At 35.5% G+C, this 21882-nt stretch overlaps 2 protein-coding genes across 2 annotated transcripts; both read left to right on the top strand.

The window, feature by feature from the left end:
- The first annotated feature begins 1586 nt into the window (after positions 1 to 1586).
- Positions 1587 to 5772, top strand: tmem147 (transmembrane protein 147). Its single transcript, XM_052578088.1, has 8 exons — positions 1587 to 1753; positions 2106 to 2228; positions 2578 to 2647; positions 2748 to 2813; positions 3376 to 3512; positions 3666 to 3750; positions 3991 to 4112; positions 5372 to 5772. The coding sequence occupies exons 2-8, from the start codon at positions 2152 to 2154 to the stop codon at positions 5490 to 5492; spliced, it is 678 nt and encodes a 225-aa protein (XP_052434048.1). The 5' UTR covers positions 1587 to 1753; positions 2106 to 2151; the 3' UTR covers positions 5493 to 5772.
- A 3377-nt stretch (positions 5773 to 9149) lies between these two features.
- On the top strand, positions 9150 to 12458 carry sult2st3 (sulfotransferase family 2, cytosolic sulfotransferase 3). The gene is made up of 6 exons (XM_052578086.1): positions 9150 to 9385; positions 9763 to 9971; positions 11489 to 11615; positions 11845 to 11939; positions 12013 to 12193; positions 12286 to 12458. The coding sequence occupies exons 1-6, from the start codon at positions 9247 to 9249 to the stop codon at positions 12399 to 12401; spliced, it is 867 nt and encodes a 288-aa protein (XP_052434046.1). The 5' UTR covers positions 9150 to 9246; the 3' UTR covers positions 12402 to 12458.
- The last annotated feature ends 9424 nt before the right edge of the window (positions 12459 to 21882 follow it).

Genomic DNA, 21882 nt, shown 5'->3' with positions numbered 1-21882 from the left:
TGGAAAGTGATTTTGAGCCTCTCTGTCATGGTACCATGAGGTGTCGCTCACTATCAGATCTCAGACTTCTGGAGAGGATGTAGATTTGTAATAGGGAGTGGAGGTAGGTGGGTGCTGAGCCTATCGCTGTTCAATGTGCAAGCACCAATGCCTTGAACTTGATGCAAGCCACAACCGGTAGCCAGTGCAAGTAGATAAAGAGAACTGTACTTGGTAACATGGGCTCTTCTGGGTTCGTTGAAGACCAGTCGTGCCACTGCATTCTGAATAATTTGCAGAGATTTGATTTTGCTTGATGGAAGTCCAGCCAGAAGAGCATTGCAGTAGTCCAGCCTAAAAATGACAAGGGCCTGGACAAGAAGTTGTGCAGGATGCTCCTTTAGAAAGGGCCTTATCTTGCTGACGTTCTTAAAGTAAAATGCTGTCGTCCTTATACGCATAGGATGCACACGATATACGACTTATGATATCCTGAAATTTATAAATATAAAATTATATATGCAGACTAAATGCGTTGACCTGTATTGCATTTATAATATACAAACAACAACAAAAGCAAATTTATCAGTTTTGGCATTGACTGATTTCAAGCTATAGAAAATTAAAATAGCCATTTAATCGTTTATAGTGTTCATGTTTACACATTCATAATTATTCCGTTCTCGTTCTCTCCTTCTTGTGAATGAGTCTGATTCACTCAACTGAACGAACTTCGTGACTACTAACGTTATCTACTGAATATTTAGGTATCCAGCTCATCTGACACTAGCCCATAGACAGTAAAAGAAAGCACTAGCCCGACCATAGACAGTAAAAGAAATGGACACAGCGACCCCATTGGAACTCAATTGAGACAAATGAAGCCCGGTTTTAGCGTTTAGCACTTCCGTTTCTGACGCGCAGACTCAAACGAGGCTTGACGACATCAGCAACCTGTCTGCCAGATGTAAATCTTCTAGTAGCTGTGCGTGCAAACTGTCATCGTTAATCTTGCAGAGACGGCGAGCTCGAGCGGGGAGTTCTTTGTTGTGAGTGAGCAGGAGTAAGTATTCTGATTAATTATTTTGTATAGTATTTTAAAACGTAACGCCAGTACGCCATATTAAGTTAATTGCCTGCGAGCTTCTCCTCCTGTCTGTACGGTAATGCGACAGAGAGCCGAGTGGTTATGACGCAATCGTTAGCCTATTTTTTACAAAAACTGTTTATACGGGGCCATAATGTAACATAGAAGGTAATGGAGCCCATTATACATTGTCGTGTATCTTTAGAAATAAATAATGGACAAACAGAGTCTTTAAACGCCTCAAATGTAAAGTTATTCGCTGTCAAAGTGACGCCAAAATGAATGGGAGTCAATGGGAATGCTAACGCAAGTGAAGTTCTGCTAAAAGATGGCAGCCCCCACCCGACTTCAACTTCCGATCGAGTTCCTTGCCCCTTGAGCCCGACTACGTCAGACTTCCTACTTCCGCTCAATTTCATTTCGTGAAGTAGCAGAGTCTGGTATTGCCAGGCTAATCTGACACACTGCATTTTGCACAATATACAGGAAGTATGCACAATTATTCACGCATATCACTGTGTATATTGCATGAAACCCACAGACTGTATAAAAACATTACACCTAGCAACAGAATGAGAGACGCGGAACTACAGTAAGTTAGAAAGCGCTTCTGCTCGGAAAGTTAACGGTGGTGCACCGGAGGATTATGTGACCTGCTCCTGTCATTCTAAATTCGCGATTTTGTTGGTAAGAAAACAGTCGATCTTTTAAGTAATTGATGGTAGGGGTATTAAATTAGTTCCAGAAGCAGATATAGTTTATAATAAGGTGTATAAAAACTATATTTCATGCATTTTTCTCACGATTTAAGCACACTGTCTAATACCGATGTGTTAGTAGATGTGGTGTTTTAACATGACGTTTCAATAAACCAAATAAATATCAACATTTTATGTTATACCGATATATTATAGCTATAACTTTCAATTGGTGTAGATAATACATTTGTCATTCCAGTAATATCCAACTTCTGAAACATGCAGGTTTTAAAATGATAATGTTGAATATATCTGGAGTTTTATCTTTTCTGTATTAACAGGATCCGAGGAGGAAAAAAAAATCCCTCTGAAAGCTCTAACGTTACCATGACGCTTTTTCATTTCGGAAATTGTTTTTCCTTGGCCTATTTCCCATATTTCATTGCATACAAATGTAGTGGATTGTAAGTATTTAGACAGTATTTTTTCATACTTGGAAGTATTACATATCTAGCTTTTTTTTTTTTTGTAGAAATTGTATAGATATTATTTCCAGTATGAATTAAAAAGAGATGATGTTTGATTTTGCTGAAGTATGTAAGTGTACAGTATAATCTTCTTATAAGCCATATGCCAGACTAATGTGTTCAGTATGAGGCATGGTCAATAAATAATTTGGTTCTCCCCTTTAATTTTAATTATTTAATCTGTACAACAGTTGTCAGTTGTTTATGTTTATGTTGTTTATTTTATCTAAATGTTCTTTCTGGCTGTGATAACTGTTCAGATCTTCGCACTTTTGTTTATTGCCAGGTCTGAATATAATGCATTTTGGAGATGTGTCCAAGCAGGTGCTACCTATCTCTTTGTGCAGCTGTGCAAGGTGACTGAACCCTTTAGTCCTCGCAAAGATGTTTCTAATGTTTGTGGGTCGAAGATAGAATATTATGAGGTTTTCTGTAAATGTGTGATATCACTTTCAGATGCTGTTTCTTGCCACATTTTTCCCCACCTGGGAGGGAGGAGTTGGGGTGTATGATTTTGTTGGGGTGAGTAGTGAATGTTCCACTCTTTTTTTTTTTTAATTCATTTTTGAACATTGCATAATGCATTTATATAGATAACTTTGATTTGAAATGGTACATGGCATAGAATAGAATAGGAATAGTTCACTCAGAGAAAGAAAATTGCTGAAAATATGCTCAGCCTCAGGCCATCGAAGATGTTGATATTATGAATAGAAGACCTGTGTTTTAGGCAGAAGAAATGGCTTCAAGTTAAAAACATCTTTATGGATTTGTTTCTCACAAATTCTTTATTTCGCTTCACAACATTTTAATTGATGAACTGGAGTGGTGTGGATTACTGTGATGTTTTTTTATCTGCTGTTTGGTGCCTCATTCTGACATCGGCACCCATTCACTGCAAAGAATCCACTGGTGAACAAGTAATGTAAAGCTACATTTCTCCAAATCGGTTTGGGTGGAGAAACTGAGTGAGCACATTGTCTGAAAATGGCTATTTTTGGGTGAACTATTCATTAAAGGCTTATATCCACATCCTTGCAAATTATCATGTGAACATCATTCATTCGTGTATTGTTAACCCCAGGAGTTCATGAAGGCCACAGTGGACATGGCCGATCTTCTAGGTCTTCATCTGGTTATGTCCAGGAATGCTGGGAAGGGCGAATATAAGATCATGGTGGCTGCTATGGGCTGGGCTACAGCCGAGCTAATCATGTCAAGGTATTCTGATCGTCCTGAGAGATCCGCTGTCCATCACAATCTCTGGCAGTAATCAGTAGAAATGAATGCACTGTGCATGGTTTGGTTATTCACTTTTGTGCAAGACTTTGGAGTCCAAAAAAAAAAAAACCCTGATCTGTTCATTTTAAACAGGTGTATTCCTTTATGGGTGGGAGCTCGTGGCATTGAGTTTGACTGGAAATACATTCAAATGAGCTTTGATTCCAACATCAGTCTGGTAAGATACATGCTTTCTTTGTGCTGTACTTTTTGTGTTTGCATGCAAAAAAAATCCAGTATCATAAATGTATTTATTTATTTATTTACTTTTCTGTAACAGAGCTTTTCTATTTATTATTTTATAATATTAAATGTGATATGTATGTATATTAGGACACAATTTTTTAAGTCTATTTACTCACTTCTGTTGCTTTATTCTGTACCTAAACTTAATGATTATTATTTTTTATCATATTAGGTTCATTATATTGCCATGGCAGCAGTAGTTTGGATGTTCACTCGGTACGACCTTCCCAAAAGCTTCCGGCTCCCTGTTACCATCCTGCTGGGATTGTGTGTTTATAAGGGCTTTCTTATGGAGTGAGTATCACAGCAATGCTTGTTCATCTTTTTTATTCTGCCTTTAGATAAACTTATTTAAAACTACTTTTGGCACAATTTTTCATCTAAGGTATTTCAACATAAATTCAAAATTAATATGTATTCAAATTTGTAGCACATTTCTAGTAAACGGTCTATGATTTATGAAGATAGTTAAATTTGAGTAAGGATTCACAATATATTTTGACCAAATTGATAATGACCATTATTTGCTTCTTTTTAAAAGTTGGCATCAGTCTGTTTAGACCAATATTGGAGGAGGATAATATTGCTGATTGATTTTTCCTATTCACTCAGTTTGCTGTTTAACCACAGAAGATAATAAAGAGTACTTAACTATTATTCGTTCTATAGAATTCTCTTCTCTACTTAATTACATTTGTAATGCATATTTTCCCTGTATGGATGAATATTTCAAACAGCTTTGATTCAGAATATCAACTGTTATATCCATTTTTGGCTGTGGCATAAAAATAACTATTTCTAATTTTCAATATTGGCCTGCAATTCTGTATCAGTTCAATTCTGTATCTACCTACATTAATCTACAAAAATAATTTGATTTAACTTGTAAATAGAAATCAATTGTTCAGATGTTCAGTTTTATAATAATTATAGTCTTTTTATTAGTCAATTAATTTATTTAATTTTACAATTCAATTACAATCACAATTCATTGAAAAATGGTAATTTAATAAGGTACAGTTTAATACAGTCGAGCTGATGCGCTTGTTTGTCTCTCCTCTAGATGGCAGTATTGCCTTAAGTTAGATTTTAGTGCCATCGGTTTGGAATGAAATGCTTGCTTATTATTTACTGTCACACAGTACGCGCTGTTTTTTGTTTTGTTTTTTTTATTTATTTATTTTATTTTTTTGTGGAATGCATTACACAGCATAGAATATATAATACAGTAGTATGCAGAGTTCTCAAATAACATTTTCATGTTGCATTCATCTGGCATTTATTTCACATTCTTAGTTCAGTTTTGCAGGAAGATTCAGATGTATTAAAATTCAGATGAATTTAAATTGCACTGTGGGTTACAGCATTAGTGTTGTGTATTAGGTCCTTCGGGTGTTTCATACATATGAAACTGCAGAAATAATAAGTGTAATATGTTGATATACTTTTCTTTATGAAATCTCCGTGTGTCCTTTTAAAGAACTGTTCTGCTCTTTGTTTTGAGGTTTCACTGCACATAACTGTTTACTTCCATGTTTGTGTGTCTCCTCCAGGCTGTTTGTTCATGTTTTCCTCCTGGGCAGCTGGACGGCTCTCCTAGTGAAGGCCGTGCTCACTGGTGCCATCTCCCTGTGTTCACTTTTCCTGTTCGTCACACTCGTTCACAGCAACTAAACCCTTTTACTTTACAGTATTTGAAGAACTGATTCACATTCCTACTTCAAAAACTGTTGACTTTTGTATCTTCTACAAGGAGACTGTGAGAGTATAACTGTTATTAGAGAACATGTGTTTATACTTTATTCAATTAACTAAATAAACATTTGACTTCAATATGAAGGAATAATTTTTGGAATACAGTTTTTTTTGGAGAGAACCCTGTAATGGTAAAACTCACTCCAAGAAAAATCTTATTAACAACTAATTTATTAATAAAGGCCACATGGGACAAAAATCATTTGCAGTTTTTTTATGGTAGATTTTAGTTATCAAATAAAATATTGCCAAGTATGAGCAAACCAAACCCAGCATACATTATTAATATTTTTATTATTATTATATTTTTTTTAATTAAATTTTCAAGAAACAAACTACACTAATAACACTTTACAAAGATGTATGGTTTGTGAATTTTAGTTAGCAATATTAGTTAATATGAACAAACAATAAAAATAGTTCTACAGCATTTTATTAATACATTTACTAATATTTTTTTAAAAATAAAGTTTTATCTGTTACTGTGCACTGACATGAACAAGCAATTGTATTTTTTATGAACTAACATACAGGTTTATAAATGCTGGTTTGTGTTATAGGTTATTTTTTACTAATGCATTAAAGGAACTGTTCACCTTGCTTAAATACATGTTAAAATTTGCTCATCCTCAGGCCATCTGAGATGTAAATGAATTTTTTCATAAGAACGTATTCTGAGAAATTTAGCACTACCTCATTTGCTCATCAGTGGATCCTCTGTAGTGAATGGGTGCGGTCAGAATGAGAGCCCAGACAGCTGAAAAAAACATCACAATAAGCTTGTGAAGCAAAAAGCTGTGTCTAGTAAACAAATTCAAACAAATGAACTTTAAACCTTTGTTCCTGGCTGAAATAAGAATCCTCTATCCATAATACTGTTTTATCTAGTGAAAGGGGTATCTTGATACACAGATCAAGCATTGTTAACATTCTGACGGCACCCATTCACTGCAGAGGATCCATTGGTGAGCAAGTTGTGTGATGCTGAACTTCTCCTCATCTACATCTTCGATGGCCTGAGGGCAAGTACTTTTTTTTTTTTTGCTAATTTAATATTAAGTATTAATGAACTATTCCTCTAACCGATGTAACTTCATTAACTATTCCTTTAACAAATGAGCCCTTATTGTAAAGTGTGCCCTTTTAATCCTTGAACAGCACAACTATTGTTCTGCTATTTCACTTCACATTCCTGGCACTTAAAAACTCAAAAATACGCTGGGAATGTAAGGGACAAGAATGGGTTACATGTGAGTTTTGAAAAAAATAAATAAATAAATAAATAAACATGGAGTTAATAAACAGGTTAATATGCAACATATGAACTAATTTTAATATTAGAAACAGTACTGATGGTAGTTAGATGCCACATATATTACCCTATGTACTTTTAAGCTATGATTCTCCCACGATTCTAAAAACAGACAACCCAATAAAATGTGATTTACTTGAGTTTCTGACTAAATGTTTTATTAATGTTATGTATTAATAAATATTTATTAATTTAAACAAACTATCTTATGTAAAATAATAATAATAAAAATACTTTTTCTTGAATCTCTTGAATTAATGATTCAGACATCAAATACATAACAGTGAATTTTCGTCATCTGGCATAATGTAACATATAGAAACATTATTTGCAGCACATCATAGACCCATGCATGATGTTGGCGTGCAGTGTATGCAGGTGCATATGGGCCCGGGCAGTTTGGGGGCCCGTCGAGCCCAGGGGAACTTTTTGTTGAAATGGGGGAATGAATAGAGCCCTGCACGGGCCGGCCCGGTCCTTGTCCAACAGCTTATCAGAATTCTTGGCCGCCCAAGTCCGACTGGAGCCCGTGTCTTTTTTTCGCACTCTTCCACCTACACAGCTGCTGTTGCAGCCAATACAATATTTCAGTTTTGCTTTTTAATGGCAAAGTGGTCATATTTCTTTTCATTTCTTTATTTAGAAATATGTTTGGAACATTTTATGTTTGTTAAAATCAGGTTTGCAGGAAGCGCGATGAGAATATGTTTGATCAATTTAGCCTTCTTCTCAAATCAACACAACTTGCCTTAAAAAAAAAAAAAACCTTCATGCTTTTAACCATATAAATTATTACAAAATTGACCAATAAATGTGCGCTATTCGGCTGAAGCTTGCTTGAGGCGCCAGCGCAATCTATCTCTCTTTATCTTTCCTTTTCTTAAAAGTGAAGTGATGTGACCAAGTCTGGTGACCATTACTCAGAATTCATGCTCTGCTTTAAAACTATCCAAAGTGTACAGCAGTGAACACACACAAACACCATGAACACACACCCAGAGCAGTGGGCAGCCATTTATGCTGCGGTGCCCAGGGAGCAGTTAGAGGTTCAAAGCCTTGCTCAAGGGTACCTCAGTCATAATATTGCCGGCCCGAGACTCAAACCCACAACCTTAGTTTTGTAATTCAAACTCTCTAACCATTAGGCCACAACTCTTTCAAACTATTTTACCTGCAGTGGTAATGACTGTGTAATGACAAACCAGCTTTGCAGATCTGAAATAAAAAGAGCTTTGTATTCCCTCTCCAGCTAAATTTGTGAAAAGAACTGAATAAAGAGCCAAGCCCAGTAGAGATTCCCTCTTGGTTTATGAGTTACTCTCTCACATGTATTATATTACCCACAGAGACAAATCAAGCTGTGTTCAAATTCTTTTATGTATGTTCATCTCATTCTTCAGCTTTATTTCCATAACTTTGTGATCTTTCTTTCAAAACCTCTTTCTTTGGAACTTTATTTCATATTCAAGTTTTTCTTCTATCCTCTTTTAAACCTCTTTTTCATCTTTTGTTTGTCCTTTGAAGTTTTGTTACAGGTTATATTTTTTTTACAGACTGTTTAATTTTTTCTTTTTAATTTTTTGTTCATTGTTTTTACATTAAACCTCTTTCAAACAGTATTTTGATCTCAGCTTGTTTTGATTTGTTCTTTGAGGTGTTGTAACAAACTTCTTTCTTTCAGTTTTCAATCTTTTTTAAACATTCTTTTAAGTTTTGTTATATTCCGTATTTTTTAAACATTCTTTTAATCTTTGATTATTTGAAGTTTGGTTACATTATGAATATACAGAATATAACAAAACTTCAAAGAATCAAGGGTTAAAAGAATGTTTAAAACAGTCTGTTATAAAAAAAGATTACATTTTTTTCATTTGGTTTATAGATAGTAGTCATAAATAAAGTATAAGTAATGTTACCATTTGTTTGCAAATACTATGCTATTTTTTTTTTTTGGTTCTTTCTTTCCTTTCCAAAAAAAAAAAAAAAAGGATTTTGCAACTATCCCTTTACCTTCCTTTTTCGTAGTTTTGTATTTATTTATTTATTGCATATAAAATAAGCCTTTGTAAGTGCGCTTGGACCCAAGTAACCTTTCCTCCAGACTCTCCTGTGAATGTCAGCAGCAGATATACGGATCCCTGTTGTGTTAATGAATGCGCTCACCCGTCAGACGTCACTTCGCTCTCTTTCACTCATTCTCTCTCTCTCGCTCTCTCTCTCTCTCTCTCTCTCTCTCTCTCTCTCTCTCTCTCTCCCCCTCTCTCTTTCACTTACTCTCTCTTTCTCTCCTCCTCTCCAAACACAAGTGAATTCACACGGTCAACAAAACGTCCTTGTTTTTCAAAGTCCGGTCAGCAGAGAATGGCAAACAACAATTTGTATTTAGATTACCATGGTCTCCTGCTACCTAAGATAGCTCATACAGGGGAAACTCTCAACTACCTCCAGAATTTCCAAGTCAAAGATGATGATGTCTTTGCTGTTACCTATCCAAAATCCGGTAAGGTCGTTCAGCAATACAGACTTATTGCATTGAATTTTCCTCATATTGCTATAATTTTTGCAAAATATGCAACATGTTATATATTCACTGTACAGTTTGCAAACAAATTGTGCAGAAGTTACAATATGCAAATCTATTATTTGACTATTAAGTGTCTGCATTTTGAATTTCCTTTGAATTTTGAACAAAATTAGTTTTATAGGATATTCATCAGCTAACGACTAGGTGACAATTTAATACTGAACTTCACAGGCTAATGTATTCTGCATAACGATGTGTTCATTATTCTATATATTGCAAATTAAAACTCTGTGTTATTTTATGCATGAAGGTGATCAATCCATCCTTCTTTAGTCTCTGCTTGTGTTTTTCAGGCACTACTTGGATGCAGGAAATTCTTCCTCCGCTCCTGAATGGAGGAGACCTGACGTCCGTGGAAACCATCCCTAACTGGGACAGGGTTCCATGGCTGGAGGAAACACGAGCTTCATTGGTCTTAGATAAGCTCCCTTCACCACGAGCAATCGTCTCCCACATGCCTTATAATTTGATGCCTTCCTCTTTTTTCAAGTCCAAGGCCAAGGTACAGAAAGCAGTAGAACAATCATATTTATATCTGCATAGGTGTGGATTTTGAATTTCGCTTCCGAAAGACAAAAACTAGCCGAATAATATTTGTATATATGATACAGTCACACCGGCGTGATTAGAACGTGCAGTGCGTCAAATCATAAGCTGCTTAATTCACATTTGAGTTCGCTGGTACTGAGCCAGAAACCGACGCGTTCTTACAGCGCTGCGCATTTAACCAATCACACACGATTCTGTTGAGCTTATTAACGCAACGACCAATCAGAGGCGTTTAGATGAGTCTTCGCTGAAACGTCAGCGTTTTGATCAATTGCTTGCTGAATAATTCTGCTCTCTGACGAATTCTCTCATCAGAAACGACAAAATGAGCAGATGTGCGTATGAATTCAAGCAAAAAATACCCACTGCCTTACTTCTGACCCCTCAAAAATAATGAGTGCATGAAGTTTAATGTAGGCTACTGCAGAACTCATGAATTATGTGTTCATTTAATTAGCTAAATAATGGTTTATTCTGCAGTTTGTTTTGTTTGTTGTACTGTGTATATTTATTGTGTAAATATAAATAAGCATGCACTCATGCATGTATATATTTAAGAAAGATATGTTGTTTTATATATAATATAATATAATATATGAATATAAATATATACATGTATTATGTACTTTCATAAATGATTACTTTCATCTCATAGTATTATTCTAGATAATACAGTTTCTTGTCAATCCCCCTGAGGGGTTTGGGGGGGGGGGGGGGGGGGGGGGTATGTGATGTTTCACTCTCTTCAGTGCGGTTGAGCGTGGGAATAAGAAAAAATAATGCAGACAGTGTCCTCTTCACTGTATTGTTCTGTGTTTATTGTCTGTGTGATTAAAAACATGTGGAACAATAAATATATCCATGTAAATATTTTCAAAATATGTACTTGTCGTGCCAATTTTCCATTTCAGTTAAAGTTATGAGACAAAAGTCTTTTGAATATTTATTTTCCTGCAGGAAAAAGGTCATACAGTCATTCAGGGTTGGCTGTAGATTCCAACAACGAGGAAACAACCCAAACTCAACATTTATACCTTCATCAAATCCAGATGCTTTGATCTCATCCAATCATAATGCATATTCAACATATATGCCCATTTAAGGTGCCTAACTATGTCCTCCAGATGCATTTCTAAGAATTGAATGCAAATCATTTTCTAAGTAGCCAGGACATCTAAGGAAAATAACATCTCTGTCTCACACTTGTCTTGCACACACACAAATAGATTTACTGTTATCTCTCAGTTCATCTAAAACTGAAGCACCCAGAGACATTCGAAAGAACACTTTTTGTAGAGTGAAGCAAATAATATTAATATTTCAGAAAGAATACTGCATATTTAAAGTATATTTGCATTTTCTTACGCTGTTTCACTCTCATATCATGATGCATGTCCAGACTAAAACTAACAGACTAAACAGACTAAAATTTTCATAGTTATTGTTAAAAACTGTGTTTTTCATCTTCAGGTAATCTATGTCGCTCGGAATCCTAAAGATGTTTTAGTCTCCTCTTTCCACTTTCATCAAATGGCCAGTTTCCTTGAAGACCCTGGAACATTTGAAGAATTTGTTGACAAATTCCTCTCTGGAAAAGGTGAGACATTCAAAGCTTGAATTAAGAATTCAGTATTCATGTGACTAAAAATATTGAATGTAGTTGTATTTTTATATATATATATTGATGTTGCTGCCATATTAAGGTCCACTTTGCATAATGCCCCAAAACACCCAGATTAATTGTTGTATTTAATAATAAACATGCATCAAACATGGAGAGTGTAAATATAAATACTCAAATGATCAAGTTGCAATTGCTTACACAGTTCTGTTCGGAAAGTGGACCGACCATGTGAAAAGCTGGCGAAACCCTGAGCTCGGTGACAGAATTCTGTACATCACCTATGAAGAAATGCTTCAGGTAAAGTGAAAAGATACTGCTCATACAGAAATCAGAGAGAATGTGTGTATGGAAGGTTTTCTTGCAATTGTAGGACCTCCGTGAAGTCCTGGGCAGGATTTTAAAATTTCTTGGCCGGGAGCTCAGCTCAGAGGCTCTGGATCGCGTGGTCAATTATGGCACTTTCAAAAATATGAGAACAAACAAAATGTCAAACTACTCTCTGGTGCCAGAAAACATTATGGATAAAAAGAAGTCACCCTTCCTAAGAAAAGGTACCCTGGTTTTAAAGAATCAGCTGAGAGCTGTTATCTTTTTTTTTTTTAGACATTGTGCTCTTGAATAAAACCTCTTTACTTATTTAAAGGTATCGCTGGAGACTGGAAGAATCACTTCAGCCCTGAACTTGATGCCAAGTTCACAGCTGTCATTCAAGAGGAAATGAAAGGAAGTAACATCAGATTCCCGTGGGATGAGGAATGAGTGAATCTCTTGTAATGACATCTCGGTGCAGATCAAAATAAACAGTCATAGATGGAACATGTGATCGTTTAATTCACTGTGTGTTTATTCAAGTTTTTTGCAGAGTGATTGCTGCAATGTTCTCTTGTAGTCCTGAAGCTATGTTGGAATTGCTCAAGATGATAAGACGTTAAAGTGTAAGACAGTTAGACCACTTTTAGGTTTTTGCAACTTAACAGTGAGGATGCAACATCTAACATCTATTTCGTGTTTCTTAGAGATGTTGCACATGCCTGTTGACATAGGAATGTGACCACAGGAATGTGACCACAGGAATGTGACCACAGGAATATAACATTTATGTAAAGTCATATTTATGGACTGCTTTTCACAGTGAAATTTTATTTATCTAGTCAGGGAACCCAGCATCTTGTGGTTTTCCATTAAGCATAAGAAATAATATATGTATAACTACATACAAAAACCATGCATATGAGCTATTTATGTTTACACCGAGCTAAATGCAACTAAAACAAAAGCAGCACAGTTATCCTTTCCACTTACCAGTGTATTTCTGTGTGAGGATTTATGTCATTCCTTAAAGAAATCGTTCACCCAAAAATGAACATTTGCATTTACTCACCTTTCTTCGTTAGATTCATAACAGATTTGGAGAAATTAAGGCAAAAAATTAAAATAAAAAATAATAATAAGTGTTAGCTATAAAAGGTGTATGTGAGATTCATTACATTTTTATGGGCTGAGAAAAGAAATGCTCTTTCCCCAAAGTCCAAGTTCAGCCTGTCCAAAAGCATGTATGTTGTTTCTGCTGTATGGACACACACACACACATTTATATGAACTGAAAATGAAAATGACACACATATCGCATTCAACTGCTTTTATTTCCAGCAAATTTCTGAATGTTTGTTAATATTTGTTTTACCATGAGACATGAACTGAACATGTTTTACAGACATTTAACAAGCAGAGATAGATGAATGAGTCCCAAAACCAAGAAGGAGTCAATATCAAAAGTAAAGTTCTTCTCATTCTCACTGAATATGCTCGATTTGCCAGGTCTTGCTGTTAGATGTTTCTCCACTCTTCCAGCAAAGCACCAGCAAGTTCTCAAGCCCCTCTGGGGTTCATATGGTTATATGTTGTTTGCCACTGCAAGGACGATCAGCTGTCCTCCCGTCTTTTAGGCCTTATGCCTCTTAGATTACAGACATTGCAGTTTATTGGACTAGGACATGTTCACACAGGTGATCAGGAACCCTTCAGAGTCAATAGAAAGGCTTCTCTTCTGTCTTAAGTTATTGTAACTATGACCTTTATTGCCTACCATTTAGCCTATCAGCATTTATTCTCTTAAGAACAGTTCATTTGGTACATGTGCAAAAATAGTTTTTGATTCACTGCATAAGCATGAAAAACCCTTTACAAGATCTTTAAAGCATATCTGGATTTTTCCAATAATAATAATAAATTAATATATATATATATATATATATATATATATATATATATATATATATATATATATATAGTATATATTTAAAATATATAATTATGTAAAAAGTATACATACAATTTCTTATATGTGTGTGTGTGTGTGTGTGTGTGTGTGTAAAATAAAAAAGTTGTTTAAGTGTGAATGATAGGTTGTTTAGATGTTTATTTGATAGCAGTTGTCCACTCAAGGCTACGTTTTTACCAGTTTTCCCTGAATTGCACAGTGTGGATCATTGCTTTATTTTTAATCGCCATCGTCAGAGACTAAGATGCTTTATGCCTAATTACATACATTTTCAAATAAATGACCTCATTGTAAGCATGCATGTCCATGTCATTCACTTCTGGATTATTCAAATTATGAAGCTTGCTGCGCTGTGATTGGTTGCCAGATTGGTTGCAAGTCAACTGGCATTGACAAATGTGAAAGCACTTGCGTTGTTGTGTACGTGCTGACCAGTGTATGTTAACCCGGTAATGTGTACATTTTCTCCTCTGAGGGCATTTCACCCAAGGGCCTCCGCCGTACGTGACTGTGCTGGGGTTCTGTGCCTCCCTCTTTACTGATAACGCTAATGAACTTCCTGTGATTTCCTGTAATTGGGGCACTTTGGGCCGGACACACGTGTGAGCGTGGGTATCGTCTAGGCATGCTGGGGCTGTGATGTGAGGCACACTGGTGATTGGACGGAGGAACCATATATCCTCATGTATTGTCTGCGCTAGACAGCTGGCGTACTTGCAGTCGCAGTGCACATGTGCATCGCCATGCAGACGGACACAGATAAAAGATCAGCTTAGATCATTAGGACAGGATGGACACTTGAATAGACGGATATCAACGTGTCTCCTCTCTGATGGGAAGACCCAATATGTCGTGGTGGGTGTCCATGGGTGTGGATGACAGTGTCTCTCTCAATTCTCTCAAGAACAAAGGGTCATCTTGTATTTGGACTAGTGTCGACACTCCAGGGACGCAGAGATAAAGAAAGGGAGGGCCATCTGACATAACCTGGTACTGCTCATTTAAATCAATCATCCAAAGGATCTTCTTTCCTTTTATTCTGTTATTCCCAATCTGCTGACTGAATATTGACTTGAAAAGCTCAGAAAATGTCATAGTCATCTTCTCATCTTTGCTATGATTTCTTACATTTTACAATAATAGTGAAGTCATCAAAACAGTGAACAAGTGAATGTGGAGATTATAGTGACCATAAATACATCATACAGAAACCAATCAAAACTATAAGTTTCTTCAAAGGTTTTTCTTGGTTTATTTTATTTTATTTTTAAGAATTTTATATGTTTAGGTGCAACTGATATTTGGGTAGCACTTTATTTTACAGTCCTGTTCCTCATGTACATACTATGTACTTATTATAGTAATTACAATTACTATGTAATAACTAGGTACTAACTCTGAACCTACCCCTAAACCTAACCCTACCCCATGTAGTTGTATTACCAGAACTTTATTAGATAAATACACTGTAAGTACACTATAAGTACATGTTAATACATGTACTGTAAAATAAAGTGCAACCGATATTTGTCTACAGGACTAATGTTTGTTCTTCTGTCTGGTCCAACAAATTGCTTTCTTAAACTATTTAATTTAAAACTTAAAGATGCTCACTCACTCACAATTTTACTAATTTTTTAGAGCTCAAGTCTGCGCGAACGAGCAGCCATTGTGTATATCCTGATGAAATCCTGAAATATTTCCAAGGTACGGATGGCGACCTCTGATCTTTGAATACAGTGTGAATTACTTGCATCAGAAATATTTATCATCCTCTGTTGCAATAAACAAATATTTAGTGGTTGTGGAATACAATACTGTCAATACATGTATTTTGCAGGATGCATTAAATTGTGACAGTTTTAACACTTATAATATAACAAATAATTACTATTTTAAATAAATTTTTAATCATCCAACAATCCTTAAACAAAAATAAAAAAAGACTCCACCAACATATAAACAACAGAGTTGTTTTCAACACTGATAATAATAGTCATGTTACATGATGATTTCTGAAGGATCAAGCAGACTGTATTAATGATGGAGAAAATTTAGTTTTGACATCACAGGAATAAAATATTTTTAAATGCATTCAAATAGAAACATTTATATTGAATTAACATTTCAGAATATTGATGTTTTTTCTTGAAAGGTAGTGTAAGTCTTTTAAAAAGACAAATTCAGATAAGCACAGACAAATTGACCAAGGGTTATTTCAGGCTTGTTTTTATGTGTTAGCTGCCTGATCAGTCAATTATGTTTATTTTTCTTTGCTATTCTGAGATATTTCTTCCTGGACGTGTGGGTGGCCTCTGATGAAACATTACATTGTGGGTATTTAATTGGGCCTTGTTTTTCTTTGAAATACAGGCTAGTCCACAGTAGCAGCACAGAGGACTTTCACCAGGTCACAGGTTTATTTAAATGTCACTTGCAAAGACAAGCAAATGAGTTTGTTTCTGCCAGCTACATGTACTGTAGGGTGAAAGATTAATAACTCCAGACTTTGAACTTAATTTGATTCAAAGGCACTATAAGATTTAGGCCTCATGCTTTGTGCAAATATTACCTTCAGCAGACAAGGCATATAGTCTTTGTCTGACAATTTAGGAATCAGGGGGCCCTGATGCGTTATCATGCATTAAATTCAGACTGACTACTGAAGGGTTAAAACATTGCAGACCATCACAGACCTTGTGATCAATAGCCAGTGCATTCAATGACAACAGTCTCTTATGCTTGTAAAGTTGTGTAAATATCCAGTCAAGATCCAATGACTTGTTAATATACAACTGCTGCTAAAACATAGGTTACAGAAGGTTACATAACCTGTAGGTTAAAGGCAGGCAAACTACATTTTCCACAACCATGCACGTTTCAGAATGACTGGATTTACTCACGTAAGTGGACTCCCAAATGACCTGGGTAATCAGAATCTCCTAAAAGTCCATTTTGGGGTCATTTTAGACTGTTTAGAGAGAGAGAGAGAGAGAGAGAGAGAGAGAGAGAGAGAGAAACTATTACATCTATGCATGCATCAAAGGGTTAAAGTTAAACTAAGACTTTTAGGACTAAACAACAACAAAAAAAATTCAGGCTGTTTATTTATGTAAAAAAAAATTACTTTTTGTCATTTCAATAAACAGAAATAAACAAAAAAAAAAGGAAGAAGAAAAAGAAAAGAAAATGGTAAGACACTATTTTATATGTTTATTTGAATTAAATTTATATGTCAAAAAAACATACAACTAAATTACTAAAATTTTATTAAATTAATGTGAAAACAGAACATAAAAACACAGGAGACATGCCCCCTTCAAACTATTTAAGTTGCCTATTTGCATCAGATATCTGTCGACACTCCAATAATGATATGAACACTATTTTTAACAATATCGCAACACATCCAGTCTGCTAAATCGTATTGTTAGCTCAGTATTTACTCCTCTGTGGCATTCGTCATTCCTGTTCATATACATTTGTGTGGTTTTATTTACAGTGCTAAAATGCTGGGGTCCTCCTGCCATTGTCTGAATGATTATCTTCACCTGAGTGATAAGACGAGTCTTTACATTCAATCAGATGGACACCCCACCTTTGTTTTGACTACACACTAATGCTTATAGATAAATATAAAAAAAGCATGGCATAGTCGAGCAGCTGCAGTGTCACAGGAACAATTGCTTTATTTTAAAAACATAAACTTACTAGTCTTACAAATGTTGTGTTGATAAAGTGCAATCAACAAAAAGCTGTAAGCTAACATTAAAAATTGCCTTTCCTTTTTATGTTTGTTCAATTTATAGTGATATTGTGAAGTATTATAAACTATTTCTAACTAAAATCATAGTGAAAGTTAAAGTTTACAGTGACCTTGTGTGCTCCCAGATATTTTGTCCTTGATTCTCCACTGTACGTCATAAACACACTGTAGTAAGAGAGGACACCTTCCTTCCTCTAATACACAAATGACACGTACTACAAAACTATAAATAGCTGCTTTGTCTATTTTAAACTACAAAGTGTATCCTTTAGATAGTTAAGATGGGCTTCAGTGCCAAGTGGTGGAAGTTTCAATTAATTTAAACAAATGGACTAATGCACTGTATACATATGCATGTTTAGACGACTGTAAATCTCCTCAATGCATAGTTTTAAAGGGTAGTGCAGCTCAGAAAGGAACATTTTGTCATCATTTACGAACCCTGATATTATTATAAACTTTACTCTCCCATAGAACACAAAAGAGAAGTTTGGAAGAATCTCCATGTTGTTCTTTTTCAGTTAATGATGACATTTTGTTTTTATTACTAATCTTTGAAGTTCTATATCACACACAAGAAAAGTTTTTTTTTGGCTCTGAAGTAAAGTGCTCAAATATCAAAACAAAAATATAAACTGGACAATGTGATTTCTTTGTTGATGTTGCATGATCATGATAATTACACACTCTAAAAATGGTGCTAAATAGTGGTTCATTGGCACGTAATCATAACTGTCAAATTATGCTATTTAGAACCTTAAGAGGAACCCATTCTCCTCAGATTTTAGATATGTTTTCAACTCTCATATGTTTGCTATGAATGTGAATTTACTACAATGGCAACAGCTGTTTTGAATCACTACCACACTTTTCTGAGGTCAAAAAGTCAAGGCCTGGAATATTTCCATTGGGGGCAAAAAGGTTGAAAACCATGTTTTCTTCAGGAAATAATACACTGTATTTTTATTTATTTATCATTTCCCCTACTAAACTAAAAGAGAGTTAGAGAACTTTAAAGAACTATACATGGGTATAACGGGTTCTTTGGCAGTGGTTATAGCACCTTAACCATACCGAAGAACAGCCGAAGAACCAACAACCAAAAAAAAACTGAAACAAATTACTAGCTTTATTTAGTCGCTGACCAACAAACAACTGATAAATTGTTTATTTGTTATTTACTTTTATATTTATATTTTATATTTATATTTTATATATTATATTTACTTTTCTCTGGACTTTTGTTCATCCACTATATAAAAATATTGATCAGTTAGAATTAAAATAAAACTATACTTTATAGTTTCCCAAAAGCTAGAAATCTAATCATTCTGATAAATGTACATTTATTAATTTAAACATTTTTGGAAAATATATTTCTGAGCTATGGTTTTAAATAGAATCAATTTGGGATTTTTAGAATCACAATCATTCTAATAAATATAAAATATTATTATACATCAATCACCTTTCAATCACCTTTATTTATATAGTGCTTTAAACAAAATACATTGCGCCAAAGCACTGAACAACATTCATTTGGAAAACAGTGTCTCAATAATGCAAAATGATAGTTAAAGGCAGTTCATCATTGAATTCATTGATGTCATCTCTGTTCAGTTGAAATAGTGTCTGTTTTAATTTGCAATCAAGTCAACGATATCGCTGTAGATGAAGTGACCCCAACTAAGCAAGCCAGAGGCGACAGCGGCAAGGAACCGAAACTCCATCGGTGACAGAATGGAGAAAAAAACCTTGGGAGAAACCAGGCTCAGTTGGGGGGCCAGTTCTCCTCTGACCAGACGAAAACCAGTAGTTCAATTCCAGGCTGCAGCAAAGTCAGATTGTGCAGAAGAATCATCTGTTTCCTGTGGTCTTGTCCTGGTGCTCCTCTGAGACAAGGTCTTTACAGGGGATCTGTATCTGGGGCTCTAGTTGTCCTGGTCTCCGCTGTCTTTCAGGGCAGTAGAGGTCCTTTCTAGGTGCTGATCCACCATCTGGTCTGGATACGTACTGGATCCGGGTGACTGCAGTGACCCTCTGATCTGGACACAGACTGGATCTGGTGGCCACGGTGACCTCGGAACAAGAGAGAAACAGACAAATATTAGCGTAGATGCCATTCTTCTAATGATGTAGAAAGTACGGTGTTATGTGAAGTGTTCCGGTTCCAGTTTACCTAATTAATGCAGCCTAAAAATCCTTTAACGGATTTGGAGATTAAAAGCATATTAGTATGTTATGTGTATGCCAGGTTAAAGAGATGGGTCTTTAATCTAGATTTAAACTGCAAGAGTGTGTCTGCCTCCCGAACAATGTTAGGTAGGTTATTCCAGAGTTTAGGCGCCAAATAGGAAAAGGATCTGCCGCCCGCAGTTGATTTTGATATTCTAGGTATTATCAAATTGCCTGAGTTTTGAGAACGTAGCGGACGTAACGGAGTATAATGTAAAAGGAGCTCATTCAAATACTGAGGTGCTAAACCATTCAGGGCTTTATAAGTAATAAGCAATATTTTAAAATCTATACGATGTTTGATAGGGAGCCAGTGCAGTGTGGACAGGACCGGGCTAATATGGTCATACTTCCTGGTTCTAGTAAGAACTCTTGCTGCTGCATTTTGGACTAGCTGTAGTTTGTTTACCAAGCGTGCAGAACAACCACCCAATAAAGCATTACAGTAGTCTAACCTTGAAGTCATAAATGCATGGATTAACATTTCTGCATTTGACATTGAGAGCATAGGCCGTAATTTAGATATATTTTTGAGATGGAAAAATGCAGTTTTACAAATGCTAGAAACGTGGCTTTCTAAGGAAAGATTGCGATCAAGTAGCACACCTAGGTTCCTAACTGATGACGAAGAATTGACAGAGCAACCATCAAGTCTTAGACAGTGTTCTAGGTTATTACAAGTAGAGTTTTTAGGCCCTATGATTAACACCTCTGTTTTTTCTGAATTTAGCAGTAAGAAATTACTCGTCATCCAATTTTTTATATCGACTATGCATTCCATTAGTTTTTCAAATTGGTGTGTTTCACCGGGCTGCGAGGAAATATAGAGCTGCGTATCATCAGCATAACAGTGAAAGCTAACACCATGTTTCCTGATGATATCTCCCAAGGGTAACATATAAAGCGTGAAGAGTAGCGGCCCTAGAACTGAGCCTTGAGGTACTCCATACTGCACTTGTGATTGATATGATACATCTTCATTCACTGCTACGAACTGATGGCGGTCATATAAGTACGATTTAAACCATGCTAATGCACTTCCACTGATGCCAACAAAGTGTTCAAGTCTATGCAAAAGAATGTTGTGGTCAATTGTGTCAAACGCAGCACTAAGATCCAATAAAACTAATAGAGAGATACACCCACGATCAGATGATAAGAGCAGATCATTTGTAACTCTAAGGAGAGCAGTTTCAGTACTATGATACGGTCTAAATCCTGACTGGAAATCCTCACATATACCATTTTTCTCCAAGAAGGAATATAATTGTGAGGATACCACCTTTTCTAGTATCTTGGACAGAAAAGGGAGATTCGAGATTGGTCTATAATTAACTAGTTCTCTGGGGTCAAGTTGTGGCTTTTTTATGAGAGGCTTAATAACAGCCAGTTTGAAGGTTTTGGGGACATGTCCTAATAACAATGAGGAATTAATAATAGTCAGAAGAGGACCTATGACTTCTGGAAGCACCTCTTTTAAGAGCTTAGATGGTATAGGGTCTAACATACATGTTGTAAGTTTAGATGATTTAACAAGTTTATACAATTCTTCCTCTCCTATAGTAGAGAATGAGTGGAACTGTTCCTCAGGGGGTCTATAGTGCACTGTCTGATGTGATACTGTAGCTGACGGCTGAATGGCTGCAATTTTATCTCTAATAGTATCGATTTTAGAAGTAAAGTAGTTCATAAAGTCATTACTGCTGTGGTGTTGGGAAATGTCAACACTTGTTGAGGCTTGTTAACACTTGTTACATATAAATTTCTTTATAAATAAAATAAAAAGCTAACATTTCTGAGCTATAGTTTCCAATAGAAATCTATGTTGTTGTTTTTTTTATTTATTATTATTATTATTTTTAGGATAAGATTAAGCACTACAAGAAATTTGTAAGTTCAATCAGTTGTAAAATTACAAATTTGGTTTCAAGTTAAGGATACTGTAAATCCAATAAAAT

Source organism: Carassius gibelio, chromosome B16 (genome assembly GCF_023724105.1).
Source record: "Carassius gibelio isolate Cgi1373 ecotype wild population from Czech Republic chromosome B16, carGib1.2-hapl.c, whole genome shotgun sequence".
Taxonomy (NCBI): domain Eukaryota; kingdom Metazoa; phylum Chordata; class Actinopteri; order Cypriniformes; family Cyprinidae; genus Carassius; species Carassius gibelio.
Note: the sequence above shows the minus strand (reverse complement) of the source record. Positions and strands in the feature narration are given on the sequence as shown.

Excerpts from the sequence above, each read along its gene's own strand:
- tmem147 (XM_052578088.1), top strand. The coding sequence starts at position 2,152 with ATGACGCTTTTTCATTTCGGAAATTGTTTTTCCTTGGCCTATTTCCCA. Across the intron at positions 2,229-2,577 it reads GCATACAAATGTAGTGGATT|GTCTGAATATAATGCATTTT; the intron begins GTAAGTATTTAG and ends GTTTATTGCCAG. Across the intron at positions 3,513-3,665 it reads GCCGAGCTAATCATGTCAAG|GTGTATTCCTTTATGGGTGG; the intron begins GTATTCTGATCG and ends CATTTTAAACAG.
- sult2st3 (XM_052578086.1), top strand. The coding sequence starts at position 9,247 with ATGGCAAACAACAATTTGTATTTAGATTACCATGGTCTCCTGCTACCT. Across the intron at positions 11,616-11,844 it reads CAAATTCCTCTCTGGAAAAG|TTCTGTTCGGAAAGTGGACC; the intron begins GTGAGACATTCA and ends TTGCTTACACAG. Across the intron at positions 11,940-12,012 it reads CCTATGAAGAAATGCTTCAG|GACCTCCGTGAAGTCCTGGG; the intron begins GTAAAGTGAAAA and ends TTGCAATTGTAG.